Source organism: Helobdella robusta (genome assembly GCF_000326865.2).
Source record: "Helobdella robusta unplaced genomic scaffold HELROscaffold_3, whole genome shotgun sequence".
NCBI classification, from domain to species: domain Eukaryota; kingdom Metazoa; phylum Annelida; class Clitellata; order Rhynchobdellida; family Glossiphoniidae; genus Helobdella; species Helobdella robusta.
The window spans coordinates 2342868-2364819 of NW_008704501.1; the positions used below are offsets into that span (position 1 = coordinate 2342868).

The window sequence follows — 21952 nt, forward strand, 5'->3', positions numbered from 1 at the left end:
TGATGGAGGCAGTTGGGAGGAATTTGAGTGCATGGCTCAACGAGTAAGCAAATAGACTGCAAGATGGCTGTGCGGCCAGATGGAGAGATCGGCAGACGAATAAATGAATGAATGAATGGATGGATGAATGATGTTTCAACGACAAGCATTCAATTACTTGAACGAACGCATGAACGGAAACCACAATTAAAAAGATAGTATGATACGAGTGTTATTTGATAAGAATGTATACTGATGATAGCCAGTGAATACGGACATGAATGCAAAGATATAAAAAACTTCAATTTAAGTCAAACTGCAAATGTAAACAACTATTTCAAAAAATGTTATGTTAAAAGAATTCACACCAAGTGATATTTTTAATAATTTTTCTTAAAGTACGAAAAAATTCTCAGTACAGCATACTGTCTGTCACTAATTTAAAAATCAAATCAAATGTTACGATGTTTTTAATGTTATTTCTATGTTGTTGTATAGAAATGATGACACGAGGGCAAGTAACATATGTGCGTAAAAACAAAAGTACCATCTCGATAGTCCTTCAAATGGTCCCAGGACAATATGTCGGCCACCAACATCTTCATATTCAATCGCCTCAGATAGGTTGTTCGCCCCCTGCATGTGTGTGTGTGTGTGGTGGTGTGTGTGTGTGTGTGTGGTGCGTTTATTGAATTATTGGTAAAATAATTTTGTATTACATAAAAATTTTAAATTTGCCAACATTGTGATAACATTTCTTGAAGCGCAATCAAGTAATGCTTGGAGTGGATACAATTTTACAGTTATCATTTTCACTGCATTTTGCCAGCGTTATAATAATATTTTATCAATTAAAACTATTCCAGGTATAAAAAAATTTAAGTCTTGTCTGCTTTGTAACTTAGTTTTGAAACTTAACAAATAAAATTTTAATCGTGCTTAAACATCTGTTTGTGGTTGGTAGCTGGAGGTCTGTGGCTACTCGTGGTGGCTCGTTGTGGCTTATAGTGGCTTGTCGTAACTTCATTTTTTGAAGTAGACACAACTGGGGAGTGTTTGAGAAATTTTTAAAGTTTAATTTTGAAGCACCTTCATCAACAGGATGGGTATATAATACGTAGCATACCTATCACGCATTGATGATCGAATCGAACTTGATATTCATTTATTCACCCATCCACTTTCTCATACTTATTAATTTGTTGCCTCACGTGAAATATAAACACAACAAACACACAACTACATACACACTTTAATACACACACACACACGCACGTACACACACGCATTCTTATAGGCAGAAATACACACGTGCATCCTTAAACGGATAGCCTAGGGTAGAATATGATCATTAAAATGCTTACACCTTCGCCTCCATGTTGCAATCACCTGTACGAAATCTCTGGAAGCAGCAACTTGTGCACGTGTGCGGATGTGCTTTCGTCGTTTTCTCCTCACCTAAAACGTGATTTTATCAGGAGGTTGTCGCAAGGAAATGAAAAAATGCTTCTAAAGATTGAAGCGTGAATGCGTGTTTTTTAAATAACTTGAAAAGTTTTTTGTGAAAAAAGTTTATATGAAATATGAAAATGTTTATGAAATGTTTTTAGCGGATATTTTTAAACAGCTGTAGGAGACAAGACAGTGTGTCAGATGGTCGGCATGCATCTTGCGTTCAAACATTTGCTTGAAAGCTCAGAACGCTCCTGACGTTTATGTTAATGTGTTTGTTTGCATTCAGAGAACAATGTGCCACAAAATCCGAAGTGCACACAAAAAATATGGAGATGTGCAATACTTAAAAATGTACATGTACAATACACGCGTGTCCAACCATCCGAATGTGAAGAACATTCTTGCAACGCGTGCATTCCTATCTATGCGTTTACCATTTAGCCTAACATTAAATCTTGTTGAATTAAAAAAGAACCTACTGATCATATGCATAAAATAATAAACACGTTTTGACTTAGTTTATTTTTTTATCAAAAACCAATATTACAATGACAACCATGCATGTGATATGCGGATGATTTTGGTTGTGTGTGACTGTGTGTATCACATGTAATGTAGCATATATCACATCCATTTGATTCGTTCAAATGAATAACACGTGCGTATTATCCAACACAGTCTGGTCACAAACAACAAATAGATTTTATTTTTATGTTTTGTTATATAGAAATAAATAAATGTATGGAACGTTGTACATCTTGCATCGTTCACATTTTACGTCTGTTGTTCACCCGTGCTGTCATCCTTTCACTATGGTTAATTAAAAGTGAAATCCATTCAGAAGATCCCTATTGAAAAATATTAATAAGTTTTTTTTGATACTAAGAACTAATAAATAAGCTCCAGGATACAATGAACGTAGAAAATGGAGAAAACACGATGGAGAGAATTGCAATGAAAATAGAATCTCTTGACAATGAATGTTACATTTACAATTGACATGATGAGCTTAATTAGAATCAAATATCTGATAGATAAATTGGATGTTGCATGGTGCATGAATGTTGCTAGGTAGGATGCGTGTTGCGTAGATGGATGAATGTTGATTAGATATATAAGAATTTTTCATAGATAGATAGAGGTACTGCATATATTATATATATATATATATATATTATGTGTATTATATATATATATATATATATATATTATATGTATTGTATACATGGCGTCTATATGACAACTAATCAAATATTTTGTTTGCATCCCATTTATTATTGAAATAAAAAAACTTGTTGTTTCAACAAATTTTCATGCACGTGTTGTGGAGAATAAAAACACCGTTGACACCTTCATTTCGGCAAACAGACTGAAATGCTTGCACACATTAGCAGAACAAAAATAATCTGTATTAACATTAATACCTACATTATGTACTTTACAGACAGGGTTCCTTCTGAACTTTCAGACATTTCCAAAGTACATTTTTATACTTAAGATAAACAATGTGTCAGGTAAGCAAACAACAATTGAAACGACAAATTCGCAAATTTAAATTTTCCTTAAATTGAATTCCAAACTCGGTTAACATTTTAACATAGAAATAACATGTAAATTTATTCAGGTTAGCACACCACAAATTTCACCATTTGCACTCCAGCAAGCAAAACAAACAAACCAACATCAGACGCACACCCAAGCTAGAGAAAGAGAGGCATACAGATATATTAATTTACCTCGCTTATACCAATACACACACACACGCGCACACACACACACACACACACACGCGCACACACACACACACACACACACATGCAGGCGTTTAAGCTTTATAGACGCACATGTATATAAATAATTAAACAAATACATACATACATCTACAAATTTTCAGAGACACGCCAACTGAAACGGACGTAGAAATAGAAGTGTAGGAAAGATGTCAGGTGTTGAATTAGCGTCAGGTAAGTTAGGTGAGGTTCAGCGGTGCGTGTGTTTTTAATTACATCACTCACTCATCACTGCATGCTTCGAATATTAAAACATGGACCATTAAAGTGACGCTACGACAACGACGACGATGGCGATTCTGACGCTGTGGCATGGTGGTGGCAGTTGTACTGTGTCGTGTTGCGTTTGGTTGATTTCTTATTTACATTTATAAACTGGTAAAAAATATTTTTTGATTCCATTTGAATGTTTGGCTGAATGAATTGCCTCATGAAAACATTTTTAAAATGTACGAAGATGATTAGAGGAAAGATTGACACGAGTTGACGGGATTTGTCAGCAAAAATGGCAAAAAAAATCGAATTAAGAAATTGAATGGGCAGGTGTGAATTAATTTTGAAATATGTTCCCAGAAGATTTTAAAAAATTCGTTTTTGTGGAATATGGTTTCGACAAGCGTTCAGAACGAACAGTTTATCATTGATATTTTGTGTTGAGACATATTTTAAATTATTTTCAAGCCGATGTTACCAGTCGAGTTTTGTTGAAATGTTTTCAACACATTAATTACAACAAATTTTTTAAATAGATGAGTTAGTAAAGATTGTCTTTCTTGCGGTGAACTGAACGGGTTTGAAAACAAGAGAGCAACTTCAAATCTCATACTTTAGGTTGGTTCGCAAGTGTTCGCACGCAAATCTATTTGTTTTTTTAAAGAAAAAACTGATTATTTTTTGCATTCAAACACTGAAAATGTTATTTAACTCACTTTTAAATGTTTTAAGTTATAGAAGTAAATGAAATAATAATTCTATTAACATTCTAAAAATAACATTTAATGCTATTATTCGAACTAGGAGCATGCGGTTTGTGTGAATGGGCTTCGGTGCGTTGGTCAAGTTCATCAGTGCGGATTTTGTTGGCTTCCGATGTTTAAAAAATTCTAATTTCCGCTTAGGCAAATAAATACATTATTTCTATTTCATTTTATTTTATTTTATAACAAAAATGTACAAATGAAATTATTCTGCATAGGCAGACGTGCAACTGCCTCACCTACGTTAGCTCTTTGTTAAAAATAAATTATTTTATTTTAATGAATGTTTTTTTCTGCGTATATAATAAGACTTTTAATTGCAACTTAATAATGTCATAACCATAACTTTTTTTTATTGACGTTTCAACCTAAACAAAAAAAAATATTATAGCTGGAAGTTAGGGTTGGTAGGACGATTGAATGAACGAACACAAATGCTCCATCTGACATCATTTCCACGTCGCACACCATTTCATGCTTACCAGCCCCCATCTATGTCGTTCCGAATACGGTAACAAGCGAAATGTGGCTAAACGTTTGTTGGATGATGTTAATTGAATGGTTGTGGGTGATGGTGATGGTGAGTGCCGTCTGTCAAACAATGAATGATGATGGTGATGATGATGATGGTGGGGATGATAGTGATGATAGTGGTGGTGGGGGTGATGATGATAGTAATGGTGATAACGATTGAGGATGGGAATGATGATGGCGATGATGGTGATGATGGTGGTGGTGATGATGATGGGAATGATGAATGATGGTGACGATGACGACAATGATTGTTTCTATAGTTGGCTAATTGTTATAATTCATATGATATACCGTTTTAAAGGATGATCAGACGTTAGGTGGTGTTGTCATGCATGTGTTATAAAGAAGGTGAAACAACAGATCCCCATATTATTCACTGTTTGGTTCATCTTTGCCATGTATAAGGCTCATAAGCGCTATATATTTCTGTTTTTAGTTATGTTACAAATGTTGCAGATTGATAAATTTCTACTTGAAACGTTTCACAGACACACATCACACACATACATATACACATGTTCACGTTTTGTTCATATCATTTTTTTAAATTCTTGAACGAACATTTTCTGCGTGTGAGACATTTTTACGCACGTGAGTCAGCTTTTTGAAGCATCCAACCCGCCGCCAACGAAGTTACACATCATCAGATGGTATATGAACTATGGAAGCAGTTTCAGCATTATTGAATACAAGCTGAACGGTAGGTCTTTATTTGAAGGCGGAGGGGTTAATAATTAATGAAAATAAAAAAATTAAAATTTACTTCACTAGAAAAAGTTATGTATGTTTTTCAAAAATAATTTTAAAAATAAGTTTTAAATTAAATAAAATGTATCGGTTTCGAATCAAAATTCAATTTGGACAAAATCCGGGTCACCGGTAAGATTTCGATTTGAATCTATTTCAATTAATTAGAATCAGGACCGCCGGCTACCATTATTTGAATCTCCACTTCCAAGTTCCTCCTAGTTCTTGTTTTTAACTTCACTGTTTATAAGGCAAATTTTTTCGCAATTCTGTTGAACAATGTTTAACCATTTTTATAAAATCGTCAATTAAAATATTTTAATTTGATTGTTGAATGTTTGAGTCACATTTGTACAACAATATTCTGTCGATATCAAAATAGAATATTCAGGTGTTACAAAATTTCAAAAAAAGCATTCTAGTTTAACAAGCAAAACATTTTTTTATGAGTTTTACAAATTGAAATTGTTGAAATTTTAATGCCTAAGTTGTAAAACGATACGTTATTTTTGTAAAACATACAGAGAAGAGGAGCTAATGAATAGGTAACAAGCAGATAAGCATCGTGGCAATACAGTGATGATCATTATTTCGTGTTCAAGCAGTTTAAACTACCAGACCAGACGAACAAAAAAGTGGAGGTGGAGAGAATTCTTCCGGACGATTGCACGCACATGCGTATCAAACACTTGCAACTTGGACGTGAACTTGTCCATTCCATACTAATTTCCTATCTATATTATCCTTTATTTGGTTTTCATTTGAGATTGTATTGCCAGTTGTGGCGATTGTTGCTTACATGACACGTGACATTCGTCTTTTTTGTTTTGTCATGTCCGTCGTATCATTTAATGTTTGTTTTGTTTAATGGATTTCGTGCATTTTCTTGTTTACATTCTGTTTCACCTGAGACGTTTACAGGCCTTGAATAAAAATCCCTATTATATGCGTATTTAAGCGTATCTCACTTTAATTTTTGAAAATACGAACAATGATTGAAATCAGTTTAAAGTCAACTTGAATATCTCAGACGTCCAACAGCTGTACACACAAAATGTTTGCTTGTTTGCGTGAAGGTTTGCTCGTTTGCGTGCATGTTTGCTCGTTTGCTCGTATGTTATATGTTTGTTCGTACCGGTGAACGCATAGAAGGTCAAAAGATTAATTTTTTAATTTTGAGACTTTGGTCATTTGTTGTGAGAAGGAAATATTTGATCTGGCATGATAAAATTAACAGCAACAACTAAGTAAAGTTTTGATTATTTCTAAATGAAATATGATAAGAACGGCTTAATTTTTTGTTGACAGGTTTGAAAGTTTTAAAAACGTGTTCAAAATTGCATGAAAAATATAAAATAATTTCACTTATTGTAAATCACATGCAAACACGCTGAAAATGAAAAATTGAAACCATTTGTATGATAAGAGAAAGGAGCCTCCGTATAAATAAACAATATAAATATAAATCAACACTAACAACAAACAACAAGAATATCACGGATGGACAGGAGATCCAATCTTCGAGTAATATAGATATAACTGATTGACGCATTTCTTGGTATCTTAAATTGCATAGGAAGACAGCCCATAAATTTTTACATTTTTCACTCTCACTTAACGCTTTCGGAATAACCGGCATTGAAAAGTTATGATAACAGAAATAATTATTTGCTGGGGCAAATTAACTTTTGCAGTTTAATTGTGTTAATGAAATATCTTTATATATTTATGCTCCAAGTGTTCAGTCACTCGTTACTTCACATTTCGAGTCACGTGTTTCATTAACTCATCCATCCATCCCGCCAGGTTTCCATCCATCAATCAATTTAATTGATCACAAAAGATTAATAACGCGGTGACATCTGCTGTTGTTGATCGTGCGCTATGTAACTGCTCTTCCATGTTCCATGTTCCATGCTTTATCATGTCTGCTGGTCTCTGCGGTCTGTTGTGTCTCAAGCAACGGTTGAAATGTTGTTGCTGCAACTGCTACTGCTGTCGATGATGCTATCAATTCCTACTGAAAAACTCAATCTAGACAAAAAAATAAAAACATTTAAAACGTAGTCTCGATCATCAAACTGTAATGTCAAAAATTGCAAAACGTTGCTAGCGAATATGGAAACTGCACAGAGAAGCAGTAATTAATTAGATGTTTATTGTTGCTGTAATGTTGCTTTCTGCTATTAATTCAATTTCCAAAACCAATTTGAATCAATGGTATTGATAGCATTAGTTGTAACAGCTGCACTAGTGCAGCTATTGGTGGTAGAAGTAGCGATAATAATATCAGTAGTAGTAGTAGTAGTAGTAGTAGTAGTAGTAGTAGTAGTAGTAGTAGTAGTAGTAGTAGTAGTAGTGGTAAGTAGTAGTAGTAGCAGCATCAGCAGCAGCAGCTTCAACAACAACAACATGTCATGAAGCTTGTCCATTGAGTGCATTAATTCTCAGCAGCGCGCGTGTGTTCTTGTGTTTGATAAGTTACCAAATTGATAATCCGAATCTTCAATCTGCTAATCCGTTTTGTCACGTGTTCGTAACGAGCGTAATAATCAGTCTTGCAGGCCTACTAATAAGCTAATTCAACTTTCATCGTCGTCGTCGCTTGCCACACAATGCTGTCACATCAAACAACTGCTCTCTCCCTCTCTCTCTCTCTCTCTCTCTCTCTCTCTCTCTCTCTCTCTCTCTCTTTCTCTCTTCTATTTTCTATTATCTATATTTAATGTGAACGTTCTTATAATTAGTTTAAGTGGTATGTTTTGATAATCCAATTATGATCCAAAGCGGATGAGTGTGTATTTTCACATTTCATTTGATGGCTGTAAACACGCAGTTGTGTATGTTTTGTTGTACGTACTCCAACGTTAGCTTTGTTGTTGCACGCTGCTTACTATGTTTTGTATCATTTTAAATGTTTGTCGTTGCAGATGTTGTGATTTTGTCTGTTGTTTTATATTATCATATATCGATGTTGTTGTTTTATTGTTGTTGCTAGTTGTTATCAGTTTACGTGAGTTTTTTGGTGTAAAATTGTATGCTAATGGTTGTTCGTTACCACCATTTGATGTGATGCAGGTCTTTCAACTCCACCAATAAACTTCTAATCTAAAACATGCATACCATATACAACAATCTTTGTTTCGAACTGCTGTTGATACTTTTATGAAAATTCAACTAACTTGAAAAAATTCTCTTTTCATTCATCCTTTATTTAGCGTATCTTTTTATTCAGCACACGTTATTTTACAATTAAACATTATCCCACACACCATACACGCACACACACATACATGCACACACACATACGCACGCACGCACACACACACCAAAAACACATAAAACTCACAGACACCCGACAAAACACGCACGCAGCTGCCCGATCGTTCATATTTTTGTCTGCCTGCATTATTCATAGGCTGACTCCATTGCAAAAGTTCAACTTGGAGAACGCATAAACCACCGTTTCTTAAAATCTGAACCATGTTTAGGCTGCTGAACGAACATGCTAACATTATAACCTTAGGAATTCAAACGTTTGACCAATTGTAACATGTTTTATAGAATTTAATAAAAATTGGCTCAAATCAATTGATTTTATAGCTATAAATTTGAAAAAGAATAACTTACATAAATATAATTAGAGTGATAAATTCGAATACCTCTGTGCGCGTAGACAAATGAATGAATGAATGTTCATATGAGATGTGGGCCCATGTGCACAATTTACTTAATAAGCGTTTGCACATATGCGGGTCTTTTCATATGCCAATTTATCTTCTCATGTTTTCGACTCATGCTCATTTCTGCTGTATCAAACGTGAAAATGTTACACCCTCTGATTGTTCAGTTACAATACATTTGAACATGTAAGAGCAATTAAATGTGAAACATGTTAAGCTGTGCAAAAATTGAAACGGACCAAATTTTCAATATATAACTTACATGGCATGGCAATAACTTAATTGTTAAACTTGATTAAAAGGTTCAAAATTAAAATGCATTGTTCAACATTTCATATAAAAACACTTGAATCACATAAAAATAATATAAGTCAATATTTTATTTTAATTTTATCTATAAATTGGTTTAAATTTGCTTTGAATCAATTCTGTGTTTATTTCCAGAAGATGCTCAGACGATGGCTTTTTCGTTGTTTGGAACTTAGTGGCTCAGTGGGTCATTTTTTTGAAGTTCATTCAAACATTTAACATATAGAAAATCACATTTATAAAACATAATCAATTTAAAAAATTAAATCACGATCAGAATGAAAACAAATCTACAAAGGGTTGAACAAAGCTGAGCAGACCAATGTTCTGGAGAAAGATCTACAAAATGAAATGTGGCTTTATACACAGCACAGCACAGCACAGCACAGCATAACGTAAACAATTCAATCTTTCCTCTCACGTTTCTTTTGATACACGAGCGAGTTTCTACGCAATATAAACATTTTTAATTGTTACGCTACTTCTTTTATTTATTAAATTTATTAAAATACTGAAAAGAAACTGATTTGTTCAAAATAATCTGATTGAAAAAGATAGAACAGCAAAATTCTAGTAGATACAGGCAAAATTGAGCTGAATTGTCGTTAAGTCAACAAACAAACTTCTCTTATTTATATTTTTCAAATTTCAAATAACAATTTTAAATTTCATTAACAGCAATTGAAGCAAAATCACAGCAAATAAGTTGTATATAATAATTTTACTCATTTATAAAATCGACGTAATATTTTTATTTAAAATATCTCTGAAAATTTTCTAAATATTTTTGCCAGTAGAACAGCCAGAAGTTTTTGTAGGGGGGGATTTAATTTTGAAAAAAATTGATTTACTTGTAGCATCATTTTGTCAATTACGTTGCAAAAATGAGCAAAGTTGTATTGCTGTGGAAGCAGTTGAAATTATTTCTTGTTCAAATTGATGCAAATGTTCATAGAGATTTTTTAAAATTTGGTTTTAACGCTTGCATAACGTTTCATTTATGTCAAGGTTCATCTTCAAAGCTGTCCTCTTACACCTTCCCTTTATTTCAAACTGACGAATTAGTTTGCTGCTGTTTACAAGAGGTTTCCTTTGCCCTCTGTCTCGTGTGGGTCTCGCTGTAGGCCTCGGGCCTCGTGCCCTTTTCACGCAACCAATCATGCTTCAAGAAATGTAGTCTAATTTCTCGTCTTTTAACTCGTGTCTAATGATAAACAAACAATTCCAGTTTAATGTAAGTAATAATATTGCTACCGTTCTGAAATGCTATTGGAAAATAAAAATTAATGATAGACTTTATATAGGCCTATAATAAAAAATAAAAAATACATTTTGACTCTGGTAGAGTTGTCTAAAATTTGAAGTGGAGTGTATATATTTGGTTTAAAATTTTTATAACACAAATCTGGGTGGACTCTAAAGCAAATTGAGAAGATGATTTTTTGAAGCAGAATTAGCTTTCCAAAATTTTATTAGCTTGAAAATTACCATTGTGTAGTTTTTTTTATTAGTGTTAATTTTTGGCCGTCAGTAAGCCAGATGTTACTGTTATCATTGCTGTCAGGAACGTCAATCACGCCAAAGCTCATTAATTTCATTCATGAATATGTCTCATTTTTGTAACCAAATATTAAAGTTGCTAATAGTAGGAGGATTTGGCCCAACCTTCCCCCGGCTAAGCCCATTTTCCTAGTAATTATATAATTTTGTTCATTTTTTTAATTTTGTTTCAGAATATTTTTTAACTTATTCCCAAAATTTGCCGCCTCCTCTAATCTGCCGTGCTGGGCTATAGCCCATTTAGCCCATACGTAAATCCAGGCCGGACTTCAGTTACAGCTATAAAGTCTCTCATATTAATAAAAAAATTTCCACACTTCATGCGTTTTTTTAAGACAACCTCCCACTTTTCTTTTCATCTTTACATTTTTAACCAATCTCAAAAAAGAAGTGCTCTGAAAACATATAAGGCATGCAATTCATCAGGTCATCTTATTCATTTGTGCTAATGTGATTGAATGCAGGTGGATGTGTAACATAGCGTGCAGTGGGAGGAGCTATAATTTTGCAAAAAAAATTTTTTTTTGACTTTTTTAGTAACCAAACAATTTTTCAATTTTCACCAATTCTACTCTTAAAACCAGTCCCTGATTGTGAAGTTTATAGCAAATTCAAACAGCGGCGTTTCACTGCAAGCCGGTTCATGTTTCATATTATTTTTTGACTTGAAAAAAATATTATAGCAATATTTTATAAAAATAATGATTACGTGATATCATATCATGAAAAATAAGTCATGATTATGGTGTTATAATGACAATAATTATGACGATGACAGAGATGATGATGATGATGACGACGACGACGATGATGATAACAAAGACAACGCTAGTTGGTGTATTTACTGGGGTTGAAAATAATGAAGAGTTTACCACGTTTATTTATTATTTCAATTACTTAAGAAACTTCGATAAGAATGTCGTTCAGTGCCCATTAACCTTAAGCTGCGAACTGCACTTGAGATGTTTCTAATTGAAAGTTTGAAGATGAATATGCCTGATAACTGAAAACGGACCCTGTAATCATCATTCCAGAATCAATGTTTCATTAAGTTATTTGACTATAAAAATAGAAATTTAAAATAAGACATTACTTTTAACTGATGACTGAATAAAATACTGGACAAAAGAAAAAAATCTCTTGTCAAACATTTGAAACCTTTCAGCTCTTCAAAAAATTTGCAAAGATCTCTACTTGCTCCGTACGATGCAGAAAACTAAATGATAAGAGAAATAACGATTGTTATGATTGCCATTTTATGGGAGATTTTATAGGGAGGTAGATCAAACCAGGAAGCATTCCAATTAACTTGATGTCCAATCCATCGCTCACTAAACATTTCGACGCAAGGGCCAGGCTCGTGTTAGTCATATTTAATTAGCATCGCTTGATGTTTTTATTGTGATTGAAACAACGAAGAAAATAACGTAAAAAATAAATTAAAAAATCTATTGAATTATTATTTTTCTAAATATAATTATATTTGCGGTATAATAAGATCTGTGAAAATATTTTTAATAAACTGAAAAAAATATTTTGCAATATAAAAATAAAAATACTTTTGTTTATTGTTTGAACATTTTTAAAAGCGTTTCATCGTAAACATTTGCGAAATAATAAATCTAATCAAAGATCTGTTAAAACAATTACTGACGATAACAACTTCCTTCCACCAATGCCTTTACTTCACTATGCTATTCAACATGTAACGAAATAATTCTTAAAGAACAATCTTCTTCATGCAGTCCAACAAACAAAATTACGTTTATCCCACATTATCTTCGAATGTGAAAAATATGATGAACAAAGATTTTTGCCAACAAGCAAAAGATTTTTGAAAAATTTACCAGCATGAAAACCTTCTAAACTTTATAATAAAAATTAGGTAGTTAAAAATTTGAACAAGAAATAACAAAAATATTGAACTCAATCAGTCGGAAACAAACAAATACCTCGTAAATTCTGAACGAACAATAACGCCTGCCGTCATTTGCAAATCTTAATACTCTGATAAGTAGTTGAATAAGAAGTAGTTAGTGAACTTCCAACTGGAGTGCAGAGGCGGCATTTTATCAAACGTACCCACCCCACTTTGCTGAGTAGCTTTTCAAGAATTTGTCATGTTCGTCTGCTGGTCTTTGAACGAGCTGCTCAACAACTAACGTCATATTTATTAAAATGTCATCATTGAAATTGCATCTCGAAACAAAATGAAATACACAAAATGTTTTTATTAACCTACTTCTTTTTATAATTTTCCATTATTTTTATGGATATTTACAACAAACAGAAACAACAAATATTTTTTCATCGTCTGTAGCAATTTATCTTAATTTTTTAAAACAACATTACAAAACATATTGTAAAATCTTTTCAGCTGTTGTCAAATTAACAATGAAATTGTTTGTTATTATTGCGACTATTGTTAACAAACAAAATGAACAATATGAACATTCGTCCGTTCTACATGAAGTACTTGAAAGTACAGGTAAAATTTATACTGGCTACATTTCACGTTGCCCATCTTAAACATGGCAATCCTTTTAAAAAATTCAGAGCATTCAGAAACTTTAGAAACAAGTTTATTTACCCGTAAAATAAATGAACTTTTAAAAAATAGAAAAACCAACTTCGAAAATTGTATTCAATATAATAAAAGCTACGTAAGCCATCTGTGGCAAATTCTTTCAAAGGATAATTAGTCATCATTGTACGATAATTGCGGCAATAAAAAAAATGTAGATAGCATTGATGGGTGCGTAATTGTAGAGTTAATGACTTATGGACATTACTTTATTGTCGAACGGTAGAATAATGCATCATTATCGGATAAACAATAACGCTCCTTTATTGCAGCGTTTTTTGATGGCAAAAGCTATTTGTCTTCCTTCAATGGCTTACACACGCTTTAATTGTTGAAGAATTGGAGATAATTTCGTTTGAATTTGTTCTCAGACGTTTTGCAGTAGGTTGTAATTTTGTCATTACAAATAAGCCTACGAACTTTTACATTTTAAATAAATTGCAGAAGATCATTTCTACTAAAAATTAGAAGTGTTGGTGAATTCAAAAATCTGCAAATTGAAACGAAAATTGATTTGCGAGCTTTCCATCTCGATAGCACTTCATAACGTATGAAAAGCTAAATCCGCCCTACATGCATGCATTAGCGGTCTGCTCTTACCGGATGAATAAATAACAATGTACGATCGTTTCATGATCGCCAAATGAAGGAGCGCACGTTCTACGAGCACATTCATCACTATAATGAACAGTTACAGCATTTTCTTCTTCGGCTGCAGCTTTTCATTTTAGTTTTATTTCGGTTTAAAATTATTTTTTAAATCGCGTATTTCTATTCTTTATTATAAAATTTTTCTATTCTTGCTTAGAATTTGTTGTTTTATAGAAAATTAATTCAATTCAATTCAATTCAATTCAATTTATACATTAAATTTTTTAAAGTATTTACTTTATGAAATTATTTTTGTTTAATTTCATAAATTTTGTTTTTAAAGTGTATAGTGATTAGTAATTCTAGTGTTAATATTATTGCAAACAATTTTCATTTATTTTTAAAAAATCGTTTACAGCCTGAAGGACAATCCGGCCGCCAATATGTCATTAATTTTAATCAAGATGTAATAATAATAACTACATAATAATGAAAAAAAAATAAAATAAAAATTAAGAAAAAATATTAAAATTACTGGCACATTATAGCACCATCTTGAAAGCTGCAGTGCCGTTAAAATTATCAAAGAAAAAAAAAAAAAATTCAATCATGAAACATTCCGCGTGTAGAGAACCAATCGACATGGGCGCGTTAAAAACACACACATCATCAACTCCATCAACTCCATCAACCTCAGGGGCGACTAAGGCCTAGGCTGACTATATGACTATATGCCTGATAACTAAGGCCTAGGCTGACAAGGCAATTGCCAGGGCCCGTAATTTTTTGGGGCCCGGAAATTTGATTTTAACTTTTTTTTAATTTTTATAATTATATTTTTATGTTTTTTTTGGTTTCAATAGAAATGCTAAACATTAACATTGAACAAATCTCAAATTCTAAATTTAACAAGAAAGCGCAATGAAACCATTTTGAAAAATCGGCAAAAATGAATATCGAATATTTTTAAAATTGCTTTGCAAAATATTTTTTGGATTCATTTTCTGGAATTCCTACAAAAAAATGGGAGTTTTTATAAAAGTATTAAATTGTTCACTTTTCAATTTTTATAATTAAATGCTCATTGGTTCATGTTGCTGGAAAAAATAATGAACATTGAATTAATCTCGTGTTATAAATTTGAAAAAAGCCCGTTTTCTGCCATTTTGAAAAATCGTCAAAGTTGAATATCGGTCATTTATAAAATTGCTTTGTCAATAGATTTTGAGTTGCTTAGTTTTGGATTGATAGTTAATAATTTCTGGAATTCGTTAATTTAAAATGTGAGTTTTTATTATTCAATTGATACTGATATCTGAAGATTACTGACAAGAAGGGCTTTATAAATCAGTAATACTACAAATTGTGATTTTATTATAATTGAGTAAAAATAATGTTAATTGATTTTTTTATTTTTAGTTCGTGGTCTTTAATTTATAATAAGTTCCTATAAGCATTTAAGTGGAAGTGAAAAAAGAAAACAAAAAGCAGATCGAGATAAAGTTGCAGAACAAATGAAAGGATCGTTAAACAAATTTTAAATTGTGAAGGACGAAAAATCACAACAATCATCATCATTTTCACAAATTTTATCTGCTCAAACTCCAGAAGCATCACACAAATTTGAATCTATTCAGCAGAAATATCAGCGGGAAAAACTGAGTAATTCCGATTGTGAAGATGAAGCAAAAGAAGATATATATATTAAATCATCTGAAAGTAATGATGAAACTGAGAGTTTTGTAAACGACATTGCTTTATGGCCAGAAAACCTAACAGACGCCATGCTAGAGTATTATGTCAAAAATCCACCAAAATCGATAAATGGATCTTCAGAATCATCTTCCATTCGATGCAACGAAGGGTCAAAACAATTCACAAGAAAATTAACTATCGCTTCCTTCTTCAGAACAATTAATAGTGAAGAAAAAGTTAAAAGAGATTGGCTGGCTTATACTCAAACCAACAACTTATTGTACTGTTACGTCTGTAAATTATTTTCCAAGCAAACAACACTAATGGCAAAAGGAACGAATGATTGGAAAAATATCCATAAAAAATTGTCAGAGCATGAAAACTCCAGCGACCACATTAACTCAATTTTAATTTATATAAAAAGATCTAAAATTACTGGGCGTATTGATACTGAATTGGAAAAACAAATTATGAATGAAAAAAAATACTGGAGGGAGGTACTTAAACGTGTGGTAGCAACAATCAAATTTATTTTTTCATACTCTTTAGCATTTCGTGGTAAAAATGAAGTTCTTTTTAGTGAAAATAATGGTAATTATATAGGTGCTTTAAAATATTTATCCGAGTTTGATCCATTTTTGCGTGAACACATGAAAAGATATGCAAATTGCGGCACCGGAACTATAAGTTATTTGTCATCTACCATATGTGATGAATTTATTTTGATTATATCGAAAGATTTGCAACTCACGATACTGAACGAAATAAAGGAAGCTAAATTTTATTCTCTAATTATTGATTCAACCCCTGATGTATCTCATGTAGATCAGCTTACAGTTATTATTCGGTACGTTCTTCCAAGTTGTATAAAAGAAAGATTTTTGGGATTTCTACCTATATTTTCTCATACTGGTGATAACTTGGAAAAAGTTATTTTAGAATTTTTAAATAGCATTGATTTAGACATCACTAACTGTCGAGGACAAAGTTATGATAACGCATTTAATATGTCAGGTAAATATAAGGGACTCCAATCCAGAATAAAATAACATATTTTTTCTACTCATTTCATACCATGCTCAAATCATTCATTAAATTTAATTGGAAATGCTGCTGCCGAAAGTTGCATGGAAATAACCACTTTTTTCAATATCGTTCAAGAATTGTACGTATTTTTTTCAAGTTCTACACATAGGTGGAATGAATTAAAAAAATTTTGTAAGAGCAAGCACTTGAATATTAAACCTGTTTGTGACACCAGATGGTCAGCTCGTTCCGATGCTGTAAAAGCCTTGAAGGAAAATTATGACGAAATTAAACATTGTTTACGCCATTTTTCCTCAAACAATGATGAGAAACCATTAACAAGATCAGAAGCTGCCGATTTATACAAAAAACTTGATACATTTGACTACTTACTATATGGGAAAAATTTTTAGAAAGAATAGATGCTTCAAACAAGACTCTTCAGCAAAAAGACGAATCCTTAAATACAGCAGTTCTAATTTATGATTCGCTAATAGATTTCATACAAACTGTTAGAGACGATTTTGATCATTTAGAAAAAGAAGCAGAAAAAGTTAAAGATATTGCATATATTAATGATAAAAAGCGACAGAAAATACGAAAATTATTTCATGATGAAACTCCAGAACTTGAAAAAAGACTCAGTGGCAAAGAACTTTTTAAAGTGAATATTTTTTTTTGTTGTATGCGATTCTTTAATTAGCAACATTAAGAAAAGATGCGATTTTGATCATTTAGAAAAAGAAGCAGAAAAAGTTAAAGATATTGCATATATTAATGATAAAAAGCGACAGAAAATACGAAAATTATTTCATGATGAAACTCCAGAACTTGAAAAAAGACTCAGTGGCAAAGAACTTTTTAAAGTGAATATTTTTTTTTGTTGTATGCGATTCTTTAATTAGCAACATTAAGAAAAGATGTGAAGCATACAAAACTATTAATAATAAATTTAAAACAATTTTCTATGACAGTGATATCAATGACTCTTCATTACAGGAATTAAAATGTTATGAACAAGATTTAAACCTAGAAGAACTGAAAAACGAAGTAGTTCAATTTAAGAATTTTATAAGTAAAGAAAATATTATTTCGCCTTCGCCTGTATCCATGTGGTCATTTATTCAGGAAAATAATATTATTGCAACATTTCCTAATTTAAATGTAATTCTGAGAATTTATTTAACCCTTCAGGTAAGCAATGCAAGTGGTGAAAGATCATTTTCAGTAATGGTTAGAATAAAAAATTTTTTAAGATCCACGTTGGGCCAGCAAAAATTAAATAGCTTATCATTACTTTATATAGAAAAAGAGTCGTTGAATAATTCTATTAACTATGACAAACTATTTGACGAGTTTGCAGAACTGAAGGTGAGAAAAATGGCAATTATATAGATATATCAGTCTTGGTGTATTTATATTACTGTTTTAATAAATTACGTTTATGTTTGTTTTTTTTAATAAATGATGTTTCTTTAATTTGTGTACATTTTTTTAAAATTTTGGTAACTGATTTACATACCATATTCATTAAAACCAAACTATCGAACGTAAAGTATTTGTCATTACTGAAAGATAGGCCCGGAATTCCAATGTTGCCTAGGGCCCACTTTAGGCTTAGTCCGCCACTGATCAACCTTTAACATAATCAGCTAAAAACGTAAAATATAAATCTAATTCTAAATCTAAAAATGATGACAAATTCTAGCATACAACTGTACCATACTAATTTACACGCCAACTTGATGAAAACAATCATCATCAGGCGAGATCGTCAGCAATTCGTCTCAGTTTAATATCCAACATTGGATGAGCAATTGTCGAAATAAACATAAACATGAAATGGTGAACGCGACATCCAACTGGCATCGACAAACACACAACATGACGTCATGTTCCTCCATAACATTACTCCAGACTTCTCGCAACGACGACTTTAGTTTGATCAGCCACTGACCGCCGAAGCCCTCCCAACCCAATTACAACCCATTATTATCAACTGCTTCCATGTGTTGTTTCACGTACTGTTTGTTCACAACAAACAAAATTACTAAGCCCAACATCTCACATTCACACTAAAAAATTTGTTGTAACTTGATGTAATGGCTTATAAAATCATACAGAACAACACTTTTCAAATTTTTAATTTCAATGAAACAAAATAATCAACTTTTTGAACATTCACATGAATTTTATAAACTAAACTCATTTTTGTGAACAAACAACCTTTTGAGCAAAACATAAACCGTATAAACTAAACATCACACCAATTCAAAAACAAAACATCAACTCCTAAACAAATCACCAACAACAATTTCAGAGCATACCCACCAAGCCTCCTACCAGTTATTAATCGTCCAATTATTCAAGACATTTGCTAAAAAATAAAATTAATTCAACTGCAGGACACGTGCTAATCCACCAATGGCACTTCTGTATTGGAGTCACGTGAGATCTTTTGGGCCACTCAATGGCCAGATATTGATGAGTAGTGTCAAATCTTATGATAGCAATTCTTGTTTTTGAAGCCTGGTCTGTTGTTGTCAAAAGCATGTTTTACTCTCTCAGGCAAGTTGTTTGTGATTGTTGACGCTGATAACCGCTGGTTACTGAAACTTTTGTAGAATCGTGCTGGTCAATTTTGCAGATTTAAAACAGTGAAACTATTTGATGATGTACTATTTCAGATGCAATATAGTGCAGCATTTTTTTAAATAATTTTTTTTCTATTGAGAACTCAGGAAAAAATTGTTATATTTTCTACGGTCGGCAATCAAATAAAATAAGAAAAAAGAGTTTGAATGCCTTTGAATGACTCAGTAAAGAAGTATTAGAGTGACAGTCGTTAAGTAAGAAGTACATAATAAGTAGTAGCGGTCCCATCATGGTTGTGTGGTGATGTTGTAGAGATGTGCATGCATGCGAATGGCATTCAGGATGAACCAGCTGATGAAATTAAATTCATCCCAGATAATCCAACTCAATTGCTCTTTTCATCAGTCCATGCCTTCGTTCCTTTTCCTCTCTATATCTCTCTCTCTCTATATATATATATATATATCTCTCTCCTGATCTACTGTCTTTTCTATTTTTCAATCGTTGGTTTTCTTCTTTGTGTGTGTGTGTGTATGTGTTTATGTGTGTTTGTGCGTGTTGTTGGTTTGTCTATAAGTGATGTGCTGTTTTGACATAACCCATGCTATAATATAAAACTAAATATAAGTTTAGAGATTAGATTTTATAAATTTTGCTGGAGTTTATAAACATCTTGCCATCTTTAAAAATTTCCAGCTGAAATTGGCAACAAAATGATGCAACACTTGCTTTTGTTTCATCTGAAATGCCTTCAAATGGCGTTTTTATTATTGCGTACCAAAAAAATGTACCAAAAAAAGTTTGACAAATGAACGTTTTAATGAAATTTAACAAAACATACTTCATTTAAATACGACTGTACCGTAGGCCCAATGTCAGCTGAATGTGTCGCTGATTACAAAATTTTTAGTAGTTAGAGCTACGTTAGATTAAATTATTCTATAATTGGTCTATGAAATTTTATAAAAATGAATAACATAATGTTACCTGAAATCGACTTATTTATTTTAATAAACGAAATCAATAATTAACTTATTTTTACATTTTGTCTTTTTATAAGTTGTTCTACATACCAGGGTTTCAATAGTTATGGTTACCGAAGAAAACATTTTCACAAAAAAGTTTATCACAGAATTGTTTACTGATTTGGAAATCAAACATCAAACACTGCTGAATTACGATGCATTGTTTTGCAGCTGAGTCATACCCGCCATTTAATCAGTGTCGTGTGGAGTTGATAGGCATTAAGTCATGACATCAATTCCTACCCAGCTGTTTAATGTTGGGAGGGTCTTGATGGCTACTTGTGGTGCTGACGGCCAGATAACGAATCGATGTTGTGCCGATGTTCTGTGACGCTCTAATGTTTTCCAAGTTTTTAAACTCATAGCAGCCGTTTCATTTTGTATTATTTCTTTAGATGATCATGACCAATTACATATTCATTGGTTTGTTTATAGAGATGACCAATCACAGATCAACATCGCCTTCGTAACATTTCATTTGTTTACTTTTCGCAAGAACTTCTCATTAAAACTTAACGACATTTTAATTAATTACAATTTCTTAATGTAGTTGAACACGGAAAATTGTCAGCTTGAATATTTTGAATAAACTGTAAAAACACACACCCTCACAGAGACACGTCCATTTGAAAATGCGCAAACTTCTCTTCAGCAGGATTATAAATTTAATTTCTGAAACATCATGTCAGAAACATTTTCAACCGCTGATCTGTTTTTTTTTTTCATGTAACATCACAAGGCTTCGTATCAGAGTTTCAAATGAGAAACATGCTTAACACACGTGTCCTTCTTCATCATTCACAAGTTTTTTTTACAAAGTCTTCACGGTGCGCGTGCCTATTAACATTTCAAACATTCCCTTTTCATGTTATAAACATGCTTGAATGTGTGTATACATGAACGCAAGAAACTACTTACATTGCGTACTTACATACTTACTTACATTACATTACATTACAATACATTACATTACATTACATTATGTCTAAATGTTTGATAATACGCCCAAATATCCACCCGACCTAAATATATATATTTACATTATATTGATACAATATAACAAACATTACATAATCAACACACTCACACACACACACACACAAACAAACAAAATACTTACACACACATATATACTACTCACACATACAAACTACATACTTAAACACACAATTAATACATGCATACACACACACACACAAACAAACTAAATACTTACACCACATATATATACACACACAGTATAGAGTACACACATACATGCACATCATTGGGAAACAAATGAACACAAAGGCTGTTAACATGCAGTTGTGTTTTTGTTCCAAGAGAACGAATTTATACAGCGATAAATAAAGAGATCTTGTTTTCATTGCCGATTGAAACAAAAGAATTAGTAGTATGAACA

At 32.2% G+C, this 21952-nt stretch overlaps 1 protein-coding gene across 1 annotated transcript; it reads left to right on the top strand.

The window, feature by feature from the left end:
- Positions 1-18040: 18040 nt before the first annotated feature.
- Positions 18041-18325, top strand: HELRODRAFT_65462 (hypothetical protein; the record flags this gene model as incomplete). The annotated part of the gene is made up of 1 exon (XM_009021150.1): positions 18041-18325. The coding sequence occupies one exon, from the start codon at positions 18041-18043 to the stop codon at positions 18323-18325; it is 285 nt and encodes a 94-aa protein (XP_009019398.1).
- Positions 18326-21952: the final 3627 nt, after the last annotated feature.